The sequence below is a fragment of the Dermacentor variabilis genome, chromosome 3 (assembly GCF_050947875.1).
Source record: "Dermacentor variabilis isolate Ectoservices chromosome 3, ASM5094787v1, whole genome shotgun sequence".
Taxonomy (NCBI): domain Eukaryota; kingdom Metazoa; phylum Arthropoda; class Arachnida; order Ixodida; family Ixodidae; genus Dermacentor; species Dermacentor variabilis.
The window spans coordinates 14,682,003-14,702,989 of NC_134570.1; the positions used below are offsets into that span (position 1 = coordinate 14,682,003).

Genomic DNA, 20,987 nt, shown 5'->3' on the forward strand with positions numbered 1-20,987 from the left:
GCAACAGTGATAGCCACAACGGCAGCGCTGATGTGGTAGGGCAGGCTGCCTCAATATTGTCCCCGCAGGAGGTCCTGTAGATGATTCAGTCCCTCATGGGCTTGTTACTGTGAGGGACCTTCCGCTTCATTACATGGAACATCTGGATGCCTTGGAGAAAGGTGTCGGCAAACTTTGCGTAAAGCAAGTAAGGCTGACGAACATGTGGTTTCCTCGTGCAAGCCAGCGGGAAGTATGTGGCGAGATGCTTGTGATCACGTCCCAGCGTTGCTTCTGGATAAAAGGCACCTTCTGGAGCCACCAAAGCGATGCCTCGGCGGAGCTCATATGTCACTTGCTACCTGTGACCACTCTTGGCAGTTGTTATAGCAGTGCCATTCTCGAACGCCGACAGCCGTGGCTTGTTAACAAAATGGTGGGGAGAACTGGCCTCCCCACCATTATATTTTGCTCAGAACAGCTACGCAATCACCTATTTTGATTTTTTATTGCGATAGTGATTAGCGATAGCGATTATATGGACACTCCAGGCCTATTTCTGCCACTGCTGTCACCGTTGCCGGGTTGTTCCACATAAGTGAAAGTGTGTGAGGGTGAGCTGGCAAACGCGGTTCAATCTCGCGTGCGCAAGCGAGGAACGCTGCCCAGATGCGTACCGCCTTTTGTGGCATGCGAAGCAGGGGGATCAGGCAAGAGAGGAGGGGCGTTCTCATCCAGCGACTGCTAGGGTACTCTGATATCCTCCTTGAACGCCACTCCGTACATAGTGAAGACAACTGCGGCGACTACCACAGCGTTGGCCATGTGAATCGCAGACGCCATAGTAGACACCCTTGGTGGACGCTGTAGGGACGCATTGGCGGCACTCATGTCTAGAAAGCGGTCTGCGACGTGGCCAAAGTGCATGCCCGCACGGGCCTCATCTTCAAAGCGATCTGTGATATTTGCAGAGTGCGCGCAGTGCCGGTAGCTATGTATGCGCTGTGCTTTCGACGTTTCATTCGCGTTAAAGCAACAGCTGCACGGAGGTCAATTGGCTTGCGGCTCCTGCCGCGATTCCTAACTCCAGCGTTTTCACTGACAGTTTCCGTTGTTACCCAGTGAGATGTGTTCACATTTGCCTGTGCACACATGACACCATGCTGGTTAATTTAGTTAAAACATGTTGACAGGCTAGTTGGTTTGAATCCATGATAGAATGTGCAAGCGTGACTGAGCAAGGACGTCGAAAGAATCAGACACACAAAGACAGCGCTGTCTCTGTTTGTCTGTTCCTTTCTACATCCTTGTTGAGTCACGCTTACACATTCTATCATTGTTAATTTAGTTAGTAAGCGAATGTTTACAAGTTTATACGGCCGATAAAACTATCATCCTTACTTCGCACAGCTATCTACTAATTTGATATCACAATTGGTGTTTCACTTTTTGGTCGGAACTGCAAATTTTTTTCTTGCAACCCGGTTATAACAATTATCAATTATAACAATGGAATTTTTATGGTACCTGAATATTGCTATAAGTGGTTCGATTGTAGTGTCACCTGCAGTAGGATGACGCTGCTGTAAAAAGCACTGGCTGTGGGAAGCGAATGCTTCATCTACATCTCGCTTCAGTGCATCTACAAAACTTGAGATTACAGGAAGACGGCGCACACACGATACCAGGCCATTTCAGATAGCCCAGTCTTTTGCACATGCAGCAGTTTATCTCTAAAAGAAGGCACGCAGGCAGTGTGTGCACACAGCCATGCCGACAGCCACGCAGCCACTACCTGGACTAAAAAAGGAGACGCGCACTAACATTTGCGCAGAGCATACAATGCACGTTAATAATCGTGTTTGCAAAGAAATACATCGCTATGTGGCGCGGCAAGGTCTGGAATTTCAATTCGAATGCCGTTTTCCCTTTCCCTCGCGGCGACCACACTGCAAGTCAAACAGTGATGTAGTCGGGTCCCTGTGCCTACATAGTCATGTCCGCAGTGTGACGTCGCTCGTGGTGACACGTGACTTCGAGAATTATTCAAGGCAACATATGTTATTTGTGTGATCTGTTGCTTGAATTGACAAATTGAAGTTTAGAGAATTAATAAAACAGACAAACGGAATGTCTGCATGTTTCTTGTTTTACTTCACATCGAAGCAAGACAGGTGTGCTTCCGCTTCGTCTGGTCTGCTTGTTCCCACAGTCATGCAGCCATGTGCGCAGGTATTGAAACTATACCATTTTCTACCGTGTTCTACAGAAACTTCTACTCCTTGTGATTGGAAAGTCGCGAAACCCTAGGTACTTCAATGGCACCAGAAACCTGCCAGTATGGTACGTGAGAAATTCAAAGGCATGGGTTGCGCAATCATTCTTCGAGTATTACCCGTGCCCCTTGGACAGAATGTTTCGATCCCAGCAATGCCAAATGGTGATTTCTGTCGACAATTGTGCAGCACATGGTGCTGTAGACAATCTTCAGGCCATCTGGCTGGAATTTTTCCCCCCGTATACCTCGAGTAACGTAACTGCTTGACGTATGTTAAACAGTTACGTTAAACTCTTGCGTTTGCTTCGAGTTGTTGACAAATTCGACTTCGGCCTAGTATCTCCTAGCCGCCTGGTTAGCTCAGATGGTCGAGTGACTGCCCCGGAAAGGCGGTGGTTCAGGGTTCGAGTCCCGGACCAGGATGAATTTTTCTTCAACTGCGAGGCTTTTATTTCGAGGTACCTGTATGGGTTTCCTTTGTAGCAACTGCTACGAATGGGTGGATGTCTGACTTTCTTAATTAAGGGCTAACTGTACCAATCTTAGCCCAATGTACTAATTATTTATAAGCCAAAATTTATAATTAAACTGCATCTGTCACAAATTTGGCATTATTGGGATGGTTGCTTTTGAAGTAAGGTGGCATATCATGAGTTGATGTTGAAGTGTGCACTTATGTCTTTTTCTCCCTGCATGTGCAGAGTCAGTAACAATTTTACTGCCATAAAACCCTGTGTGCCTTCACGCGTTGTCTTGCTCCTGATTGCAGCGCCTGGCTACGCACTCAGGCATGGAGTATGCACTCATGAGTGGTGGTGACGTGGCTCCAATGGGCCGTGAAGGCGTGTCTGCAATTCACAAGGTCTTCGACTGGTCTCAGACCAGCAGGCGTGGGTAAGATGAGATCATGTGCTTGTATTGGGGAGTGGAAAAATTTTCATTCTGAGTAGGTTTTCTTTTTTCAAGATGTTTTAACTGACAAAGCAGAATTCTCCAAAACACAGTTATAACAAGGTTATTCTTCGACGGATATTAAAGCACTGGCCAAAGATACAATGCGGACGAGTTAGGCATCCACGAATGTAGACTACTTTCAAGGATTTTATGCAGTTATTTCTGTAAGTTATGTGCACTGATATTTTTATTTCTGTTTTGGCTATTGTAATTGGGGGTGCAGGTTATATGTAAAAAAATATGGTAGTTTCTCATAACGAATGCACAAATAATATGAGGCAGACAAAGAAAGGTTTGAATGAAATGCATGGGATGGGATAACTTGCACATCATGACTCAGAGAGCAGGGAGACATACAGGGTGAGGTGGCTTCATTTTGTAATGTTATAGGCACAAAAACTACTACCGATGTTGTAATTCTGCGGAAACCCGCAAGCTGGAGAGAAGTAATTAATAAAGGGAAAATCAGACATCCACCCGTTCGTAGCAATTGCTGCAATGGAAACCCATACGGGTTCCTCAAAAGAAAGGCCTAAGAGTTAAAGAAAAATTCGTCCTGGTCCGGGATTCGAACCTGGGACCACCACCTTTCCAGGGCAGCCGCTCTACCATCTGAGCTAACCAGGCGGATAGCAGATGGCAGGGCGAATTCGAATTTTTCGACAACATGAAGCAAAACCAAGTGTTTGACGTAGAAGAAAAGTGTTTGACATAGATGGTAGAGCAGCTGCCCCGGAAAGGCGGTGGTCCTAGGTTCGAGTCCCGGACCAGGACGAATTTTTCTTCAATTCTGAGGCCTTTCTTTTGAGGAACCCGTATGGGTTTCCTTTGTAGCAATTGCTACATACGGGTGGATGTCGGATTTTCCCATTATTAATTACTTCTCTCCACCTTGCAGGTTTCAGCAGAACTACTACATCAAATACTTGCCTTTGCTTCGTGTTGTCGACAAATTCGACTTTGCCCTGCCATCTGCTAGCCGCCTGGCTAGCTCAGATGGTAGAGCGGCTGCCCCGAAAAGGCGGTGGTCCCGGGTTCAAGTCCCGGACCAGGACGAATTTTTCTTCAACTCTGAGGCCTTCCTTTCGAGGAGCCCGTGTGGGTTTGCTTTGTAGCAGTTGCTACGAACAGGTGGATGTCTGATTTTCCCTTTATTAAAAACTACTACTAGTTGGCTCATGTACTGTTCAATGCTTGCAATGCTATTATCACGTGGTGGTGACGTTGAATAACACAGTAGCAATACTGTGAACGACAAAACTAACTTTTATTGGGCGAACCTGTGCCCACAAAACAGGCTACACTTATAGCACAACGATAGCGGCGAACACGGTCGGCGATCGTCGAAAATCTGATCAGTGGGTCAAGCGCGTCGGCTTTTATACAGCAGTCATCGAATGTTCCAGACTAATCGTTGGGACCCGCATATTTTCTCAAAGTTCAACACCATTTGTGTCAAGCGATGAAATCAGATAACACAAGGTTCGGCGACAACAGACAGCGGATAGAAGCATCGATAACTTTCCAGAAACTTCGGCTACATGCAGGCGCGTCCCGCGCTGTGCGATAACATTTGTTAGGCGACAAAACGTGTCGCCCGATAAAGACTAGTACACATGTCAATACCCCCCGCTTAAAAAGCATCGACCCGATGCTGCAAACAAACGAAAGTAATAAATAAGCACTCGTAGCAAAGAAAAAAGCAAAATAAGGCAAGTTCGTCAGCGTCCGTAAAACGGTTTAAGACGCACCAAGTGGACCACTTCAGGTCGTGCACGACATCGCTGTGAATGCGAAATGCCGTCTGGCACGACCTCATAGTCCAGTGCGCCAATACGTCGGATGACCTTGTAGGGTCCGAAATAGCGTTGCAATAGTTTCTCACTCAGTCCTCGTCGGCGTATCGGGGTCCATACTCAAACACGGTCGCCGGGCTGGTACTCGACGAAGCGTCGTCGGAGGTTGTAGTGTCAGCTGTCGGGCTTCTTCGGCGCGCTGGAGATAGGTAGCGACGTCAAGATTCTCTTCGTCAGTTACGTGCGGCAGCATGGCGTCGAGCGTCGTCGTCGGGTTCCTGCCGTAAACCAACTTTAGCGGCGTGATCTGTGTTGTTTCTTGCGCCGCCGTGTTGTAAGCTAATGTTACGTACGGCAGGACGGCATCCCAGGTCTTGTGTTCGACGTCGACGTACATTGCTAGCATGTCGGCGAGGGTCTTATTCAGCCGCTCCGTAAGACGATTCGTCTGTGGGTGGTAGGCAGTTGTCCTCCTGTGCCTTGTCTGACTGTATTGCAAAATGGCCTGGGTGAGCTCCGCTGTAAAGGCCGTTCCTCTGTCGGTGATGAGGACTTCTGGGGCGCCATGTCGCAGCAGGATGTTTTCGACAAAGAATTTCGCCACTTCGGCTGCGCTACCTTTCGGCAGTGCTTTAGTTTCAGCGAAGCGGGTGAGGTAGTCGGTTGCCACGATGATCCACTTATTTCTGGTTGTTGACGTCGGAAAGGGTCCCAACAAGTCCATCCCGATCTGCTAGAATGGTCGGCAAGGAGGCTCGATTGGCTCTAGTAATCCGGCTGGTCTTGTCGGTGGTGTCTTACGTCGCTGACAGTCTCGGCATGTTCTGACATAACGGGTGACGTCGGCGTTCAGGCGCGGCCAATAATACCTTTCCTGTATCCTCGACAGCGTCCGGGAGAATCCAAGGTGCCCAGCGGTTGGATCGTCGTGTAGGGCGTGCAATACTTCTGGACGCAGTCCTGACGGGACAACAAGAAGGTAGTTGGCGCGCACTGCTGAGAAGTTCTTCTTTACGAGTAGGTTGTTTTGAAGTGAGAACGAAGATAATCCTCGCTTAAATGCACTAGGGACAACGTCGGTGTGCCCTTCCAAATACTCGATGAGGTTTTTCAACTCCGGGTCCGCTCGCTGCGGTTCAGCGAAGTCTTCTGCGCTTAATATGCCGAGGAAGGCGTCGTCATCTTCGTCATCTAGCGGCGGCGAGTCAATGGGGGCACGTGATAGGCAATCGGCATCAGAGTGTTTTCGTCCGGACTTATAGGTTACAGTGATATCGTATTCTTGCAGTCTTAGGCTGCACCGCGCCAGCCATCCTGATGGATCCTTTAAATTCGCTAGCCAACACAAAGCGTGATGGTCGCTGACGACTTTGAACGGCCTGCCATATAGGTACGGGCGAAATTTTGCTGTAGCCCAAACGATGGCGAGGCATTCCTTTTCGGTTGTAGAATAATTGCTTTCCGCTTTTGACAACGACCGGCTAGCGTTAGCTATCACGTGTTCATGACCATCTTTTCTCTGGACTAGCACGACACCGAGGCCTAGGCTACTGGCGTCAGTGTGGATTTCGGTATCAGCGTGCTCGTCGAAGAGCGCAAGTACGGGCGGCAACTGCATGCGTCATTTTAGTTCTTGAAATGCGTCGGCCTGCGGCGTTTCCCACTTGAATTCGACGTCACATTTAGTTAGCTGTGTCAGCGGCTCAGCGATACGTGAAAAGTCCTTGACAAATCGCCTGTAGTAGGCACACATGCCAAGAAATCTACGCACTACCTTCTTGTCGATGGGCTGCGGGAACTTTGCAATGGCAGCTGTCTTCTGCGGGTCAGGGCGAACTCCAGACTTGCTGATGACGTGGCCTAGGAACAGAAGCTCATCGTAAGCGAAGCGGCACTTTTCTGGCTTCAGAGTGAGCCCTGATGACTTGATGGCCTCTAGTACTGTCGCAAGCCGCCGAAGGTGATCGTCGAAATTTTCGGCGAAGACGACGACATCATCCAAGTAAACAAGACAGGTCTGCCACTTCAATCCTGCTAACACCGTGTCCATGACGCGCTGGAATGTTGCAGGCGCCGAGCAGAGTCCGAATGGCATGACCTTGAACTCGTAGAGGCCGTCTGGCATGATGAAGGCGGTCTTTTCGCGATCTCTCTTGTCGACTTCTATTTGCCAGTAGCCAGACTTGAGATCCATTGACAAGAAGTATTTTGCGTTGCAGAGCCGATCTAATGCGTCGTCTATCCGTGGTAGGGGGTATACATCCTTCTTTCTGATTTTGTTCAGTGGACGATAATCGACGCAGAAACGTAAGGTGCCGTCTTTTTTCTTCACCAAGACAACAGGGGATGCCCACGGGCTTTTCGACGGCTGGATGATGTCGTCGCGCAGCATTTCGTCGACTTCTTGTCTTATAGCTTCACGTTCTTGCGGCGAAACTCGGTAAGGGCTCTGGCGGAGTAGTCGAGCGCTCTCCTCGGTCATTATGCGACGCTTGGCGACTGGTGTTTGTCGAATCCTCGATGACGTCGAAAAGCAGCCTTTGTATCATTGGAGCAGACTTTTGAGCTGCTGTTGCTTAATCACGGGGAGACTTGGATTAATTTCGTAGTCTGGTTCGGGAACCATGGTCGTCGGGGTAGATGCGGCGGAATCCGAGAGGACAAACGCATTACTGATTTCCAGAATTTCCTCGATGTACGCGATCGTCGTGCCCTTGTTGATGTGCTTGAACTCCTGGCTGAAGTTTGTCAGCAACACTTCAGTTTTCCCTCCATGCAGTCGAGCGATCCCTCTTGCGACGCAAATTTCACGGTCTAGCAGTAGACGTTGGTCACCCTCAATGACGCCTTCTACGTCGGCAGGCGTTTTGGTGCCTACGGATATGACATTGCTGGAGTGAGGCAGGATGCTGACTTGACTTTCGAGCACACTTAAGGCATGGTGACTACTAGAGCTCTCTGGCGGTATCGCTCGATCTTCCGACAGCGTTATGGACTTCGACTTCAGGTCAGTGATTGCGCCGTGTTGGTTCAGGAAGTCCATGCCGAGAATGACATCTCGCGAACACTGTTGGAGGATAACGAAGATGGCAGGGTAAGTCCGGTCATGAACGGTAATTCTTGCCATGCAGATTCCAGTTGGCGTAATGAGGTGTCCTCCAGCGGTCCGAATTTGGGGACCCTCCCATGCAGTCTTAACCTTCTTCAACTGGGCGGCGATGGGTCCACTCATTACGGAGTAATCGGCCCCTGTGTCGACTAAGGCAGTAACTGCGTGGCCGTCGAGAAGCACGTCGAGGTCAGTGGTTCTTTTTCTGGCGTTGCAGTTGGGTCTTGGCGTCGGATCACGGCTGCGTCGTGTTGAACTGAAGCTGGAACGTCGCGTTGTCAAGTCGTCTTTCGTCGGTGTAGTCTTGGCTTCCCGTCGGGACGACGGCGTGTTGTCATTAGGTCGTCGAGATGGTTTCTTCGTCGCCTTCATCGGCGGCGGAGGATCTTCGTCAGTTCGACGAACAGCAACCGCACCTCCATTGGTTGCTGCTTTTAGTTTTCCGGATATGGGCTCGCAGAGCAGCCCCGGGCTGGGCTTGTGTATAGTTGGCGCTGCGGCGACAGGTAGCGGCCTGGTGACGGCGAACGGGACGGTCGTCGAGGGCTCCATTGAGTAGCGGCGAGGTAGTCGGCGATGTCACATGGGCGCTCTCCAGGCTGTGGACGCGGCGCGTTGATGGCGAACCTGCTCAGTCCCAAGTCGCGATATGGGCATCGGCGATACACATGGCCGGCTTCTCCGCAGTGATAGCAGAGCGGGCGGTGGTCGGGGGCTCGCCAAATGTCTGTCTTTCTCGGGTAGCTGCGCTGGGCGACGAGTGGGCGTGCTGGCATCGGCGGCGGTGGTCGATGGAATTGCGGCGTTGCAGGGCCCTGGTGCGGTCGTGGAGGGGGACCTTGACGGCGGGCGACGGCGGCGTAGGTCATCGCTTCTGGCTGGGGCTGCGATGATTGTGGTTGGAACTTGGGAACTCCGAGCGATCGCTGAACTTCTTCTTTGACAATTTCGGCGACTGTGGCCACTTGAGGTTGCGATGAAGGGAAGGTCCTTTGAAGCTCCTCTCATACGACTGCCCTGATGGTCTCGCGCAGGTCGTCGGTGGCCAGTGACTGAACTCCGGCGTAGTTTCTCAAGCTCGTGCAGCGGTTGAATTGCCGATTCCGCATTTCGAGTGTCTTCTCAATGCTGGTGGCCTCGCGAAGGAACTCTTCTACGGTCGTCGGTGGGCTTCGTATCATTGCGCCGAAAAGTTCCTCCTTTACACCACGCATCAGCAGGCGGACTTTCTTCTCCTCGGACATTTCCGGGTCGGCGTAGCAGAACAGACGGTTCATTTCCTCAGTGAAGATTGCGATCGTCTCATTCGGCAGCTGCGCTCTGGTCTCCAGTAGAGCTTGGGCTCGCTTTTTTCGCACGACGCTTGTAAATGTTTCCAAAAAGCCGCTTCGGAACAGGTCCCACGTCGTCAAGGTGGCTGCTCGATTCTCGAACCACGTCCTGGCGGCGTCCTCCAATGCGAAATAAACATGTCGCAGCTTGTCGTCGCTTGCCCAGCTGTTAAACGTAGCGACCCTCTCGTACTTTTCCAGCCAGCTTTCCGGGTCCTCAAATGTGGAACCGCGGAACGTCGGTGGTTCCCTGGGCTGCTGCAGCACGATGGGGGACGCTGGGGCTGCCATTGGAGTTGCCTTGGACACAATCTTCTTGGTCTCAGGTAGAAGTCCGTGCTCCGGGGGCAGCTGTTGAAGACGGCGGCTTGCTCGATGTTCCGGGACGGCGCTGGTGTTGGCTTTGCGGTCCGGGCTTGAATTACGGCTTGTCGGGGGCGTCCGGTACATGAACATAACCTCCACCAGATGTCACGTGGTGGTGACGTTGAATAACACAGTAGCAATACTGTGAACGACAAAACTAACTTTTATTGGGCCAACCTGTGCCCACAAAACAGGCTACACTTATAGCACAACGATAGCAGCGAACACGGTCGGCGATCGGCGAAAATCTGATCAGTAGGTCAAGCGCGTCGGCTTTTATACAGCAGTCATCGAATGTTCCAGACTAATCGTTGGGACCTGCATGCCTTCTACAAAGTTCTACACCATTCGTGTCAAGAGATGAAATCAGATAACACAAGGTTCGGCGACAACAGACAGCGGATAGAAGCATCGATAACTTTCCAGAAACTTCGGATACATGCAGGCGCGTCCCGCGCTGTGCGATAACATTTGTTAGGCGGCAAAACGTGTCGCCCGATAAAGACAAGTACACGTGTCACTATGTTGAGGACCTGGCTTATAAAATCAATTAAGCACCACTGAGAAGAAGAGGCTTGGTACTAAAAAAAAAAAAAAGTACTTCATTGCTTTGGAAGGCTGTGTTATGGTTCATGAATAGTAGTCATGTCCCTCATAGTATTTTGATTAGAGAAATGAAGTTCAAAATTCTTGTTTACTCACTTCTTCAATTTCCATGTGTCATCTCTGTGCTTTCTCACTAAGACAGCAGCTGATATTTAACGTCCAAAACCAGTTTCCACTTGCGTTGACTGTTGTAGAATTTCATCTGTTTCTGTTTGAACAATTTCCTACATGGTTAAAAATTTAGACAGGCCAGATCGTGTTGGAGCTAGTGTTTTCTGTTTGTTATTAACCTTTTCATCATTTTTGTTTTCCCTAGAGTACTGCTATTTGTTGATGAAGCTGATGCATTCCTCAGGAAACGCAGCTCAGTGAGTGTCCATAGCAGCTTTCCAAACTGGTCTCTTTGCATGCCCTTGAGGCCCATTTTATAGTTTTTAGCGTTTGTTTTCATGCCCTTTATTGTTTCTTCTATCTTTTGTACAGGAAATGATCAGTGAAGATCTTCGGGCCACTCTTAATGCTTTCCTGTATCGAACCGGAGAGCAGTCAAACAAGTGAGTAGCAGCATTCCTCTGTAAAGATTTGACCAATGTAATAGGTAAAAAAGAGATGCTCCAAGAACTTGAAGCATCTGTAAAGAATTTCTCACTCCACCTTCCGTATTTACTCGATCCTAAGCACCCCCTTTTTTTCACGATCGCGATGCCCAAAGTGAGAGGGGGGTGCTTAGGTTCGAAAAATCTAGAATTACCCCCCTACCTCTTTTCGCATGACATCACGACGAGACGGGTGCGAGAAATAACATTTTACTTTGCAAACATGCAAAAGAAAAATCGGTGCAGACAGTGAACCCACCGCTTGTGTCGGATGCTCAGTTACTATAATTGCCACTCAAGTTCGTCGCACCGCTTGAACCGCCCCTCTCGGTATCCCACAGCAGGTCGTCTTCCGTTCCGTCGAAGTGGTTTGTGATCGAGCACTTCTTAAACGATTTGACCACAACGTCCACTTGGACCCACTTCCAAATGTTCAAAATCCACATTGTGATGGTTGATGGGGACACTTTCTGCAGCTTTCACCGTACAGCCGTACAGTCCGGCTGTACGGCGTACTCGCGCCGCGGACGCCATGCCATCTCGGCACTCCAACGGCTCTGGCTCGATGACAGAAAGAGCAAGTGCACTTGGCGGCCTTGGCTACGCGCTCTTCCTAACAAATAGGGGAGTGATTAGATTTGCATGAAAACTTTTTCCCAATTTTTTCGCGAATATAGAGGGGGGCTGCTTAGAATCGGGGGGGGGGGGGGGGAGTGCTTAGAATCCCGAAAATATGGAATATCATTTCGGTTTTTTTTTTTGCTAAATATTGTAGCGTTGGTGACTCATAGGTGTCTCAAATGTGCTGGTGTTGCACAGGTTTATGCTAGTCCTGGCCAGCAACACACCTGAGCAGTTTGACTGGGCCGTGAGCGACCGAGTGGACGAGATGGTGGAGTTCCGTCTCCCCGGCCTAGAAGAACGGGAGCGTATGGTGCGACTCTACTTTGACAAGTTTGTCCTCCAGCCAGCCACTGAGGGCAAGAGGTGAGTGTCACCACATCCACATGCCACAGTAGTGCCATTTAAATGGACTATGCACTATGCCCTTCACAACGAACGACTTGCCATGGTGGCTTAGCGGCATTCTCCTGCTGGGCACAAGGTTGTGAGTTTGATTCCCAGATCTAGCAGCCACTTTTTGATCGAGATCGAGGTGGGATGCTAAGATGCTCATCTAGTACTGTGCATTCATAGTATTTTAAAGAACTCTTGAGTTGTCCAAATTAACTGGAACCCATTATTATGATGCCTTTTCACAGTCGCTGTGTTAGCACCATTTACCAGCAGCAGCAGCGCCTCTGGACCACTTGCTGATCCTGGTTGTATACTTCATCCCCAGGCACATGCGGCTGCTCATTCTACATGTTTTGCACACGCACAGCCTTTGGAAAGAACACACTTTGGTTATGGTGCAAAAATTCACAGCTCCAGTGAATTACGTTACATTATAAGCAGACTATTTTATTGCTGAAAAACAGGAAGGAACAGCAAGAACACTGAACCATTGGAAGAGCTCTGCTGCTTATAGTTATTGCATACTTTGCCTTATTTATTTTCATTGTGCAGATAACAATCATTTAGCAAAAAGAAAAACCAGCTGTAAACACATTTTGCTAGCATGCACGAACTGGCCCAGCTTACCGCCCTGTTACAGTCATTTAGCAGGGCTAGCAGGCCACAAAATATTCTTTGTAAGTGTTGGTTCTTGCTGTTCTTAATCTTGGTTCTATGGTCTCCTTTTAACATTGTGTTGCAATGTCGAGCGCTCATAGATAGAGAGGTGATGCCTTGCTATGCAACCACAGCAGGAACAAAATATTTGAATGTTAGGATTGTCCTTTTCTTTTACAATTATCTTTTATCTATTTTCAGAACAGTCAAATATAAAGGAAGTTATGCTGTATCTTGTTTTATTTATGGTAGCAAGTATAATATGGAAGCCATGAAGACTGAATAATTGTCATAACTGCATATTGAAAGCAAAGCTTTTCTTTGCGAATCTCACTGGGTTTCGTAACGCTGGCGGCAGCCTGGCTGTTCCCTTGCCGAATAGGCCAACCAGTCACAGTGGAGTACACGCGCCGCTGGGTTCCTTGCACCAGGACCAGATGGCGCTTGTCTCTGCACATCTGCAGAAGTGGTGGCGCCGGCCGTACGGGGTAGAGAAGAAAAAAATGCAGAAAGCTTGCCTTCGCGCATCTGCGGCTGCACACTAATGAACAATTAAACGCTTATGCATTTAGCACTATGCATTGTTTAATAATTACGCACAATTCACAAAATCACATGCAGTAGGTTTGTGTGCTGTCAGATGAAAAATGCAGTAGCTTGGTGCAGTCCTTGTTTGCAGTATTTTTTGAGAAAGTGTCATAGTCACTTGTGTCAGTTTGTCGGTTGGCGTAAGTTTACACTCCAGAAATTTGCTGCAGGCAAGCATAAAATTCCCGAAGGGTGTTGTGGTAGGATTATTTGGCATTACGCCACCCAGGGGCATCGCCGTTTCAAGGGAATAAATTATTACTTACCCATGCCAATTAATTTGGATGCACTCTACTTGACCAGCACGTACGATAAGGTTACCTTTCATTGTGCCAGAGAGAACTCATATTGAGTCCTCCCTGACAAACGCTAAACTGCATGCTTACTTCACAGGCATGTCTTACCCAGTTCTGTGTTGAGTTTGTGTAGTGTTGCTGCAAGTACAATCAGTTACAGATGACATAAAAAAATCATCTTTTCTTTTCCTTTCATTCCTTTTTTTCTTTTAACGATGTAGAATAGGTGGAGCTGCTCTAAAGTGTCTTGTTAATATGTTTTCTTTTCAATGTCTTGGCATTGTAGGCATTGAGGTGGAAACTGAAGGCAGTATGAAACCAAGCAGGATTGTGGTGCATCTGCCGCAGTGGCTTAGTGGCTGTAGCATTTGGTCACTGGTTAAATTCCTGGCAGCCGCAGCTGCATCCCAAAAGAAATTAAATTTTAAAAACACTTGTGTGCCATACTTCAGGTACAAATTAATCCGTAGCCCTCCACGACGGCATCATTCATAACTGCTGTCCATATTGGAATGCCAAATGCCATAACTTAAGTTTGCCTAATTAGAGACTGTCGTGCGATACGTATGATGTGGTTCTGCATCTGCAACTTTCCCTTCCCTTTCCAAAATGACTGTTGCTAGGTGTAGTTATAGGTAGCTGCATTTGGCAGATTTGATTAATTTGTTGTTTAGGCTTCCGCTTTGTTCTATTTAATATTGCTATTCGAGAGTTTTTGATTAGGGGGCCTCAAGGCCTTGCGTCCCCCTAATCTAGAACTCTCTTATAGAAAAATGAAAGCACAAAGCAAGAAAGGAACCTGTCCTCTTTTCAAAAGATAAACAGCTCACGAGAATTAATAACACAGCATACATATCCATCCAGGAAGGCAGAAAAAATACTGCACTTCTGTTTTCCATCACGGAAACAAATATCTGTTCTGTTTATGATGAAATCTTGAAAATATTTATGTGGCTTTTATGTGCCTGTATGTTTTTACAGGAGGCTAAAGGTTGCACAGTTTGACTACACCAAAATCTGCTCAGATATAGCTCGGATTACAGAAGGACTGTCGGGCCGCGAGATTGCCAAACTGGGAGTCACTTGGCAGGTGAGTTGCTTAGTCATGCATACACTGCTGTGATGAAAATTACAATGATGAAAATGCAGGCATTGCCACAGTGTAATTTTTTGCTCCACATACTTTTTAATGAGTGTGAAGAAAGAATAAAAGGCTGCATTAAGGATACCAGGTGCAAACTATTGAACTTGAAGCCTTCTGTAGTGGTCTATAGCTTTATCATATAACATAGCAGAAAGACAATTGGCATTGAATAAAGTATGAGGATGATGCAAGTACAATGCCTCCTGGCGTACTATTCTGCTCATGCATAGCCTTAAGAAAATGTGCTTCATGCAGACAAGGTGCCCTGAGAAGAAATAAACAAAACTCTGCGGTATAAAATGGCATCCTTACATTTTTGGAAGAATTCATGAAAAGGTATTGCTCATTACATTCTGAAAGGGGCTTGTACATCTTGCTATGATGTATGATGGTCGTTTGATAAGTGTAGTAAAAAGCATGTTTGCAGAAAACAATATTTTATTGTTCAACATAGTTCCCTTCCAGCTCCACACACTTCTTCCAGCGGTGCTCCAGTTTTTTTATCCCCTCAGAAAAGAAGAATGGCTTGAGGTCATTGAAGTAGTGATTTACCACTGAGATAACCTCTTCATTTGAAGAAAATTTCTTTCCTACCAGCCAATTTTTCAGGTATGGAAAGAGGAAGAAGTCCTATGGGGCCAAATCCAGAGACTAGGGTGGATGAGGCACAACCTCGAAGCCTAACTCGTGCAATTTGGATATTGCAACAAGCGATTTTCGGGGCAGACCATTGTCTTGATGAAAGATGAGTTTTTTCCGTGCTAGCCCAGGTCATATAGTGCACAATTCTTATATGGTCCTGTTATGGTCAATATGGTCCTGTTATCGTTCTGCTATTTTGTAAGTCGTCTACAAAGATCATTCCTTGTGAATCCCAAAAGACGGTCGTGATCATTTTTCTGGCTGCACAAACAGTCTTTGCCTTGTTTGGAGCATCTTCATCAGGCTCAGTCCATTGTTTTGACTGCTGTTTAGACTCTGGAGTGTAATTATGTATCCACGTGTCGTCAACTGTTGCAAATCGACGCCAAAAGTCCTGCGGATTGCGATCAAGCACCGATAAACACTGCTTTGAGATGTCTGCCCTCATGCACCTTTGTTCAGTCGTCAGCAGTCGTGCACAGACCTTCTTCATCTGCAATTTCTCATGAAGAATATTGTGAACTCTCTCTGCCAAGACACCTACAATTTCAGCTATCTCACATACCTTCACTCAGCAGTCTTCCGTGAAAATTCCATGAATTTTCTATACCATTTCTGGCATGGGGATCTCCACTGGACACCCTGGACGTGCTTCATCTTGCGTCGAAGTTCGGCCATATTTGAATTCATTTATCCAGTGGTAAATGGTCTTCAGTGATGTTGCAGAGTCTCCATGAACTTCGCTCAAGTCGGCTTTAATTTGGGCAGCCATCCAGTGTTTTAAATAAAAATGTTTGGTCACTGCTCGAAATTCACCTTTTTCCATTTTGGCAGAAATCACCACACAGCTCAGTGACAATGGCTGTCAGAAGCATACTACCATATATACAAGATTGTAAGTCGACTCGAATGTAAGTCGACCCCGCCATATTGCGTGTGACAGGGAAAAAAGAAAAAGAGCATACCCGAGGGCGCATTCCATAACGAAAATTTATCAGTAGCTGGCATGGTCACTGGACTACTCATCTTCACTTGTGCTATCGTCCTCACTAGTGCTGCCATCGTCATCGCTACCAAGGTCCCACAGCGCGTCGTCGTCCAGCAAAATTCCACATTTAGCGAACGACCGCACTATGACATATTGTGGAACAGCAGCCCACGCCGAATGCACCCAACCACATGCACCCGTCAGGGAGACACTTTTGACAGGTCAGGTTGGCGTAAGTTCGCTGTCTTCTACCGCCAGCCACACATATTCATGGCAGAGCAGGTCCTTAAAAGGCGAAGATCCGGGCTTATTTCATGAACATGTTGCACTTCACTGGCAGAGACCAATCACACATTTCAGTGACGTACGCTGCAAAACTTGGCCTACAGCTCCGGAAAGCATTCCAACTTCGACCTGTGAGAAATTCTTCGCTTGCCGTCACAGGTGAAAATTTTGCTTCGCTGCAATCGCCACTCTCGCACCACCCATTCAGAAACATCGAACTTGCTGCCCGCTGCATAGTGATTTGTTTCTTTGGCATAAAGGATGGCAGCCCTCTTGAGCACTGCTGTGAACGAATGCCGAATATTTAGTGGGCCTGGAGCACTCATGATGGCCGAGGAAGCATGGAAGTAGCACGTAGCCGGCAGTGAAGTTGAGCACATCAGACTAAGAGCTACAGGTAAAGAGAAACACATGAGCGCTGTCTGCTCTTCCATGAACTATCGATACTCCCCGCAAGCACCACCGTTCTGAGAGTGCTGCCATGAATAGAGCAGCGGCACTTCCATCGACTATTGACAACCCCTCCCCCTCCCCCAATGAGTGTTGTGTGCACTGTAAAACCCTAATAAAAATTTGAAAAACCCTTCTGAAAAGTGAACAAACGTGTGGGATAGCAAAAAGCTACAGGTAGGGCCATAGAGCAAACAAAATTGTAACTACTTTTAGCTTCCCTGATATCTTGTTGGTCACGCATTTTTGGCGGTGCCATGTTTTGGTTTCGATTGTAAGTCGACCCCCTCCCCCTACACTTCAAATTTTCAAATTTAAAAAAATAGCTCGACTTACAATCGTTTAAATACAGTAACTGTTGGTACTAGTGTAAACAAGTTCTACCATCATATGAAGGGTGCTTATCACACGCCACCTAAAAGAAAACAGAATTGTAGCGTCAACTCTTGTATTTTTACCATACTTATCAAATGACCCTCGTATGAGGTTGCATAGTGAATAACTACTACAGAGGCTTTCATGGAATGTTACGGTTGATAGTACCCACATATGTTTCAGGCGGTGAGGGACAAAGAAGGCATCTCATTGAACAAGTAATAGCATGAAGCCAGAAAGTCTAATTACAGTGTACACTAGTGTCCTTGTATGTAGTACTACTCGCATACAGGGATACTAGTACTATATTACATTCTCTGGGTGGCACACAGCGGCAGGCACTGTCTGTGACGTGAAGTTGTGTTCTGCAAAAAATGGTATGGGACTCTCACACTACACTGGGAAAAAGTGCAATGTGACAAGCAAAGGAGCAATGGAATACAAGTGTTTGTGAGTGCCAGCAATTTAAGTCGGGGCGTCTAATTCGAGTGCAAGAGCAACAGAACGAAAAATAGCCTAATACATTTGTATCCAGCAGCACAACAATACTGCGACAATATTGCAGTTTATGGCATGTGACCATGGCCATCGATGTGCGCATTTGTGAAACGGGGGTGCAGGATGGAAGGGCTGCCTTCAAAGAGATTAACTTGCGAAACATACTCGATTAAATATCTAGCCCCAAATATTGGGGTGCAACGATTACACAAGACGGTGAAGTAATATTTTCTTTTCAACTAAGGCGACAATACCCAAAACAGAAAGTATGCTCACTTTGCAACACTGAAGAGCTTAGTTTTAAAAGTATATATGTGTTCCTATGGGTATCACGCTTGCACCCTGTCTTCTTTTTTTTTTTTTAAATTTGAATTTCACTGAGAGTGTTTTATTTTCCCAACAGGCGGCAGCGTATGCCTCGGATGACGGTGTCCTAACCGAAGCTATGATTATGGACCGGGTTCACGACGCTGTGAAGCAGAACAGACAGAAAGTGGCCTGGCAGACGGAGGAAGAGCACCGCAAACGGACACCAGGGGGATTTAGCACATCCACTACACCCTACGCTAGTCATCCTGCATTGCCTCCAAGCACCGCACCGTCATCTTAGCATTGCCATTCCCTGTATATAATGTTAATAGGCAGTTGTTGAAGGCTTGTATAGACTGTAGCATTGCGATAGAAAAATAGGAATGCAAGCTTATTGATGAGGTCAGTTTATATTTGTAGGCATAACACACCTCCCATGGCCATGAAATCATTAATTTTCATGTAAAGATCATTGTATTCTTGAGGTGTTTATATGGGCCTCACAGTGAAACAAACTTGAGCTGTGCTCTGTATTATATTGTCTGGTGTTATTGTCGATCTAGCCGACGCGCAGTAGTAGTACTTATTTTCAACATGCGAATTATGAGTAAAGTTTTTCTTTCAATGAATTTACAGAATAAAAAAGAATAATGTCCACTTGAGCATTGAATACCTGGGTGTTTACTTTATTGTACGCAAGATTCGAAATCTGAGATATTGCACCAAACCATAGGCAGAAAGTTTTCATTTTTCTGAGGGGGGGGACCAGCTTTCCAAACCTCGTGTGTGTGTATACACACACACACACATACATATGTCACCTGTCCAAGAATATGACAATTTACAAGACCTTTAGTCGGAGACAGTGCAGTTTCACAGCCTAAGTGCTCTCCCACCACCAAGAATCTGGCGTCTCTCGGCGGTGTAATATTCCTTCGTGTAATTGTCATATACTTCGCTGTCACTAATACTGCTTCGCCTTTCCAGTGAAACTGCAGACTCTCTCTTTCTCTCTCTCTCTCTTTCGCTCTCTCCTTCCCTCTCTCTCTTTTCTTTTTCTGCGAGTCCGGGTGTAAGCACTGCTGCACACGACTGCTGTTGATTCTGATTTCGAGTGAATCCGGCTTGGCCTCATTTCGGTTACTGAGTGAATTGTACAGGGTGCTTCAACTATCGTGCACCAAGAGTTAAAAATAGAGCAGTAGCATTACTCCAGCCGCCAGTAATTTTTTTGTTAGTGAGATTATTCTGGCAATTGCGATGCATTATCTAACTAGAGAAGCACTGTCCTAATTATCAAAGTGTCAATGGGACATTTGTAGGAACCCCCAATTGGTATCTAACTGCAATGTTTTTGGCAACATACTAATTGCGTACAATTTTTTCTGAGTGGCTAAAACAACCTCATGAAGTATGAAGAATACCGTGTGACTGCGCTCCTACCCACATCATGAAGCAGTGCCCTAAAATAGGCTGATTGAAAGCAACTGCATTGCCTGTCGCAAACCTGAGGAGACAGCACATTACCTTGATAATGGCACGGAAGGAGCACCAACAGCAGGTTTTGTGTTTCGCAGCTATTCCTTCCTCTCATTTATATGCCAATTTTATTATCCTTCTTTCGAGGCCGACATATCACATTGATAACAAAAGTCCCTTGATAATGCAGCCAAAGCGCTGCTCTGACCATGCACGAAACGCGAAAAGCAATGGAATAGGCATGGAATGTTTCAAAATCCTGGCTCTGCTCACACCGCATTGAAAGAGTGCGTGTGCAGCCATATTTCGCAGCAGAAACTTGCTTCAGACCAAAGCCAAATTAAAGTGACTGTCTTATTTTTCATGAAAGTGTATGCATGCTGCAAAAACAGGTTCGTGGCAAAAAATAAAGGCGAAAAAAACAGACCGAGAAGCGACCCACGTGTAGAGAAAAGACAGAACTGATACGTTCAAGAAAGTAAATAACCACTTCTAAATGAGCAGAAATGGCAATCCTGTCTGGCAAACCTGCGCGAAATAAAATACAAAAAAAGAAACATCAGATTTCAGTGTGTCCTTATCTATCAATTCATAAGCCCTGTTGAACACCAGCTGTTGCCTAAGGACATGTTCGAATAGGTTTCTTTCTGCAGCTAGTCAGTATTGAGTTTGCTTTATCACATCTTCAGTGGCTTTCTTGATGACCGACGCTGGAATTCTATGGCAGTTATCCTTGCCTTGAGCTAATCTGACATCTGTCTTGATCATGCAAGCACAATCTTTCACATAACTCCAAAGAAAAAAATTGATTGGAGAGAGGTCAGATGACCTAGCTGGCCAATTTACAGGTGCCTTCCAATCTATTGCGCATGAAAAGTTGCATCCAGCCAGTTTTGTGCTCGGCTGCTGCTGTGTGCGGGTGCCCCATCTTGCTGATGCCACAGAAGTGAAAGACATGACAGCAGGATTTCGCTAAGAAACTCATCAGCCATTCCTTTAAGGATTTCGTCCATGTAACGCTGTCCAGTCGGTGCGTTATCGAAGAAGATGGGACCGATCATAGCACCGACATAAATACCTCACCACACATTTAACGACCACTGGTACTTGTGCCGTTTATGCTTTGCCCAGTGTGGACTGGAGTCACTTCAACAGTGTGCATTACACAAATTTACCTGGGTGTTTCCACGAAAATTGGCTTCATCTGTGCACATGATGTTGCTCAAAAAGTCCCGTGATGCATC

The 20,987-nt window shown here is 46.9% G+C and overlaps 1 protein-coding gene across 1 annotated transcript in view; it reads left to right on the forward strand.

The window, feature by feature from the left end:
• The window catches only part of bor (ATPase family AAA domain containing bor), a 54,163-nt gene extending 35,237 nt beyond the window's left edge, over positions 1-18,926 (forward strand). The window contains exons 9-14 of the mRNA XM_075684245.1: positions 3,027-3,151; positions 10,736-10,787; positions 10,903-10,973; positions 11,835-12,002; positions 14,555-14,663; positions 18,359-18,926. Coding sequence (XP_075540360.1) covers positions 3,027-3,151; positions 10,736-10,787; positions 10,903-10,973; positions 11,835-12,002; positions 14,555-14,663; positions 18,359-18,565 — 732 coding nt within the window. The 3' untranslated portion in view covers positions 18,566-18,926. The remainder of the gene's footprint in view (positions 1-3,026; positions 3,152-10,735; positions 10,788-10,902; positions 10,974-11,834; positions 12,003-14,554; positions 14,664-18,358) is intronic.
• The last annotated feature ends 2,061 nt before the right edge of the window (positions 18,927-20,987 follow it).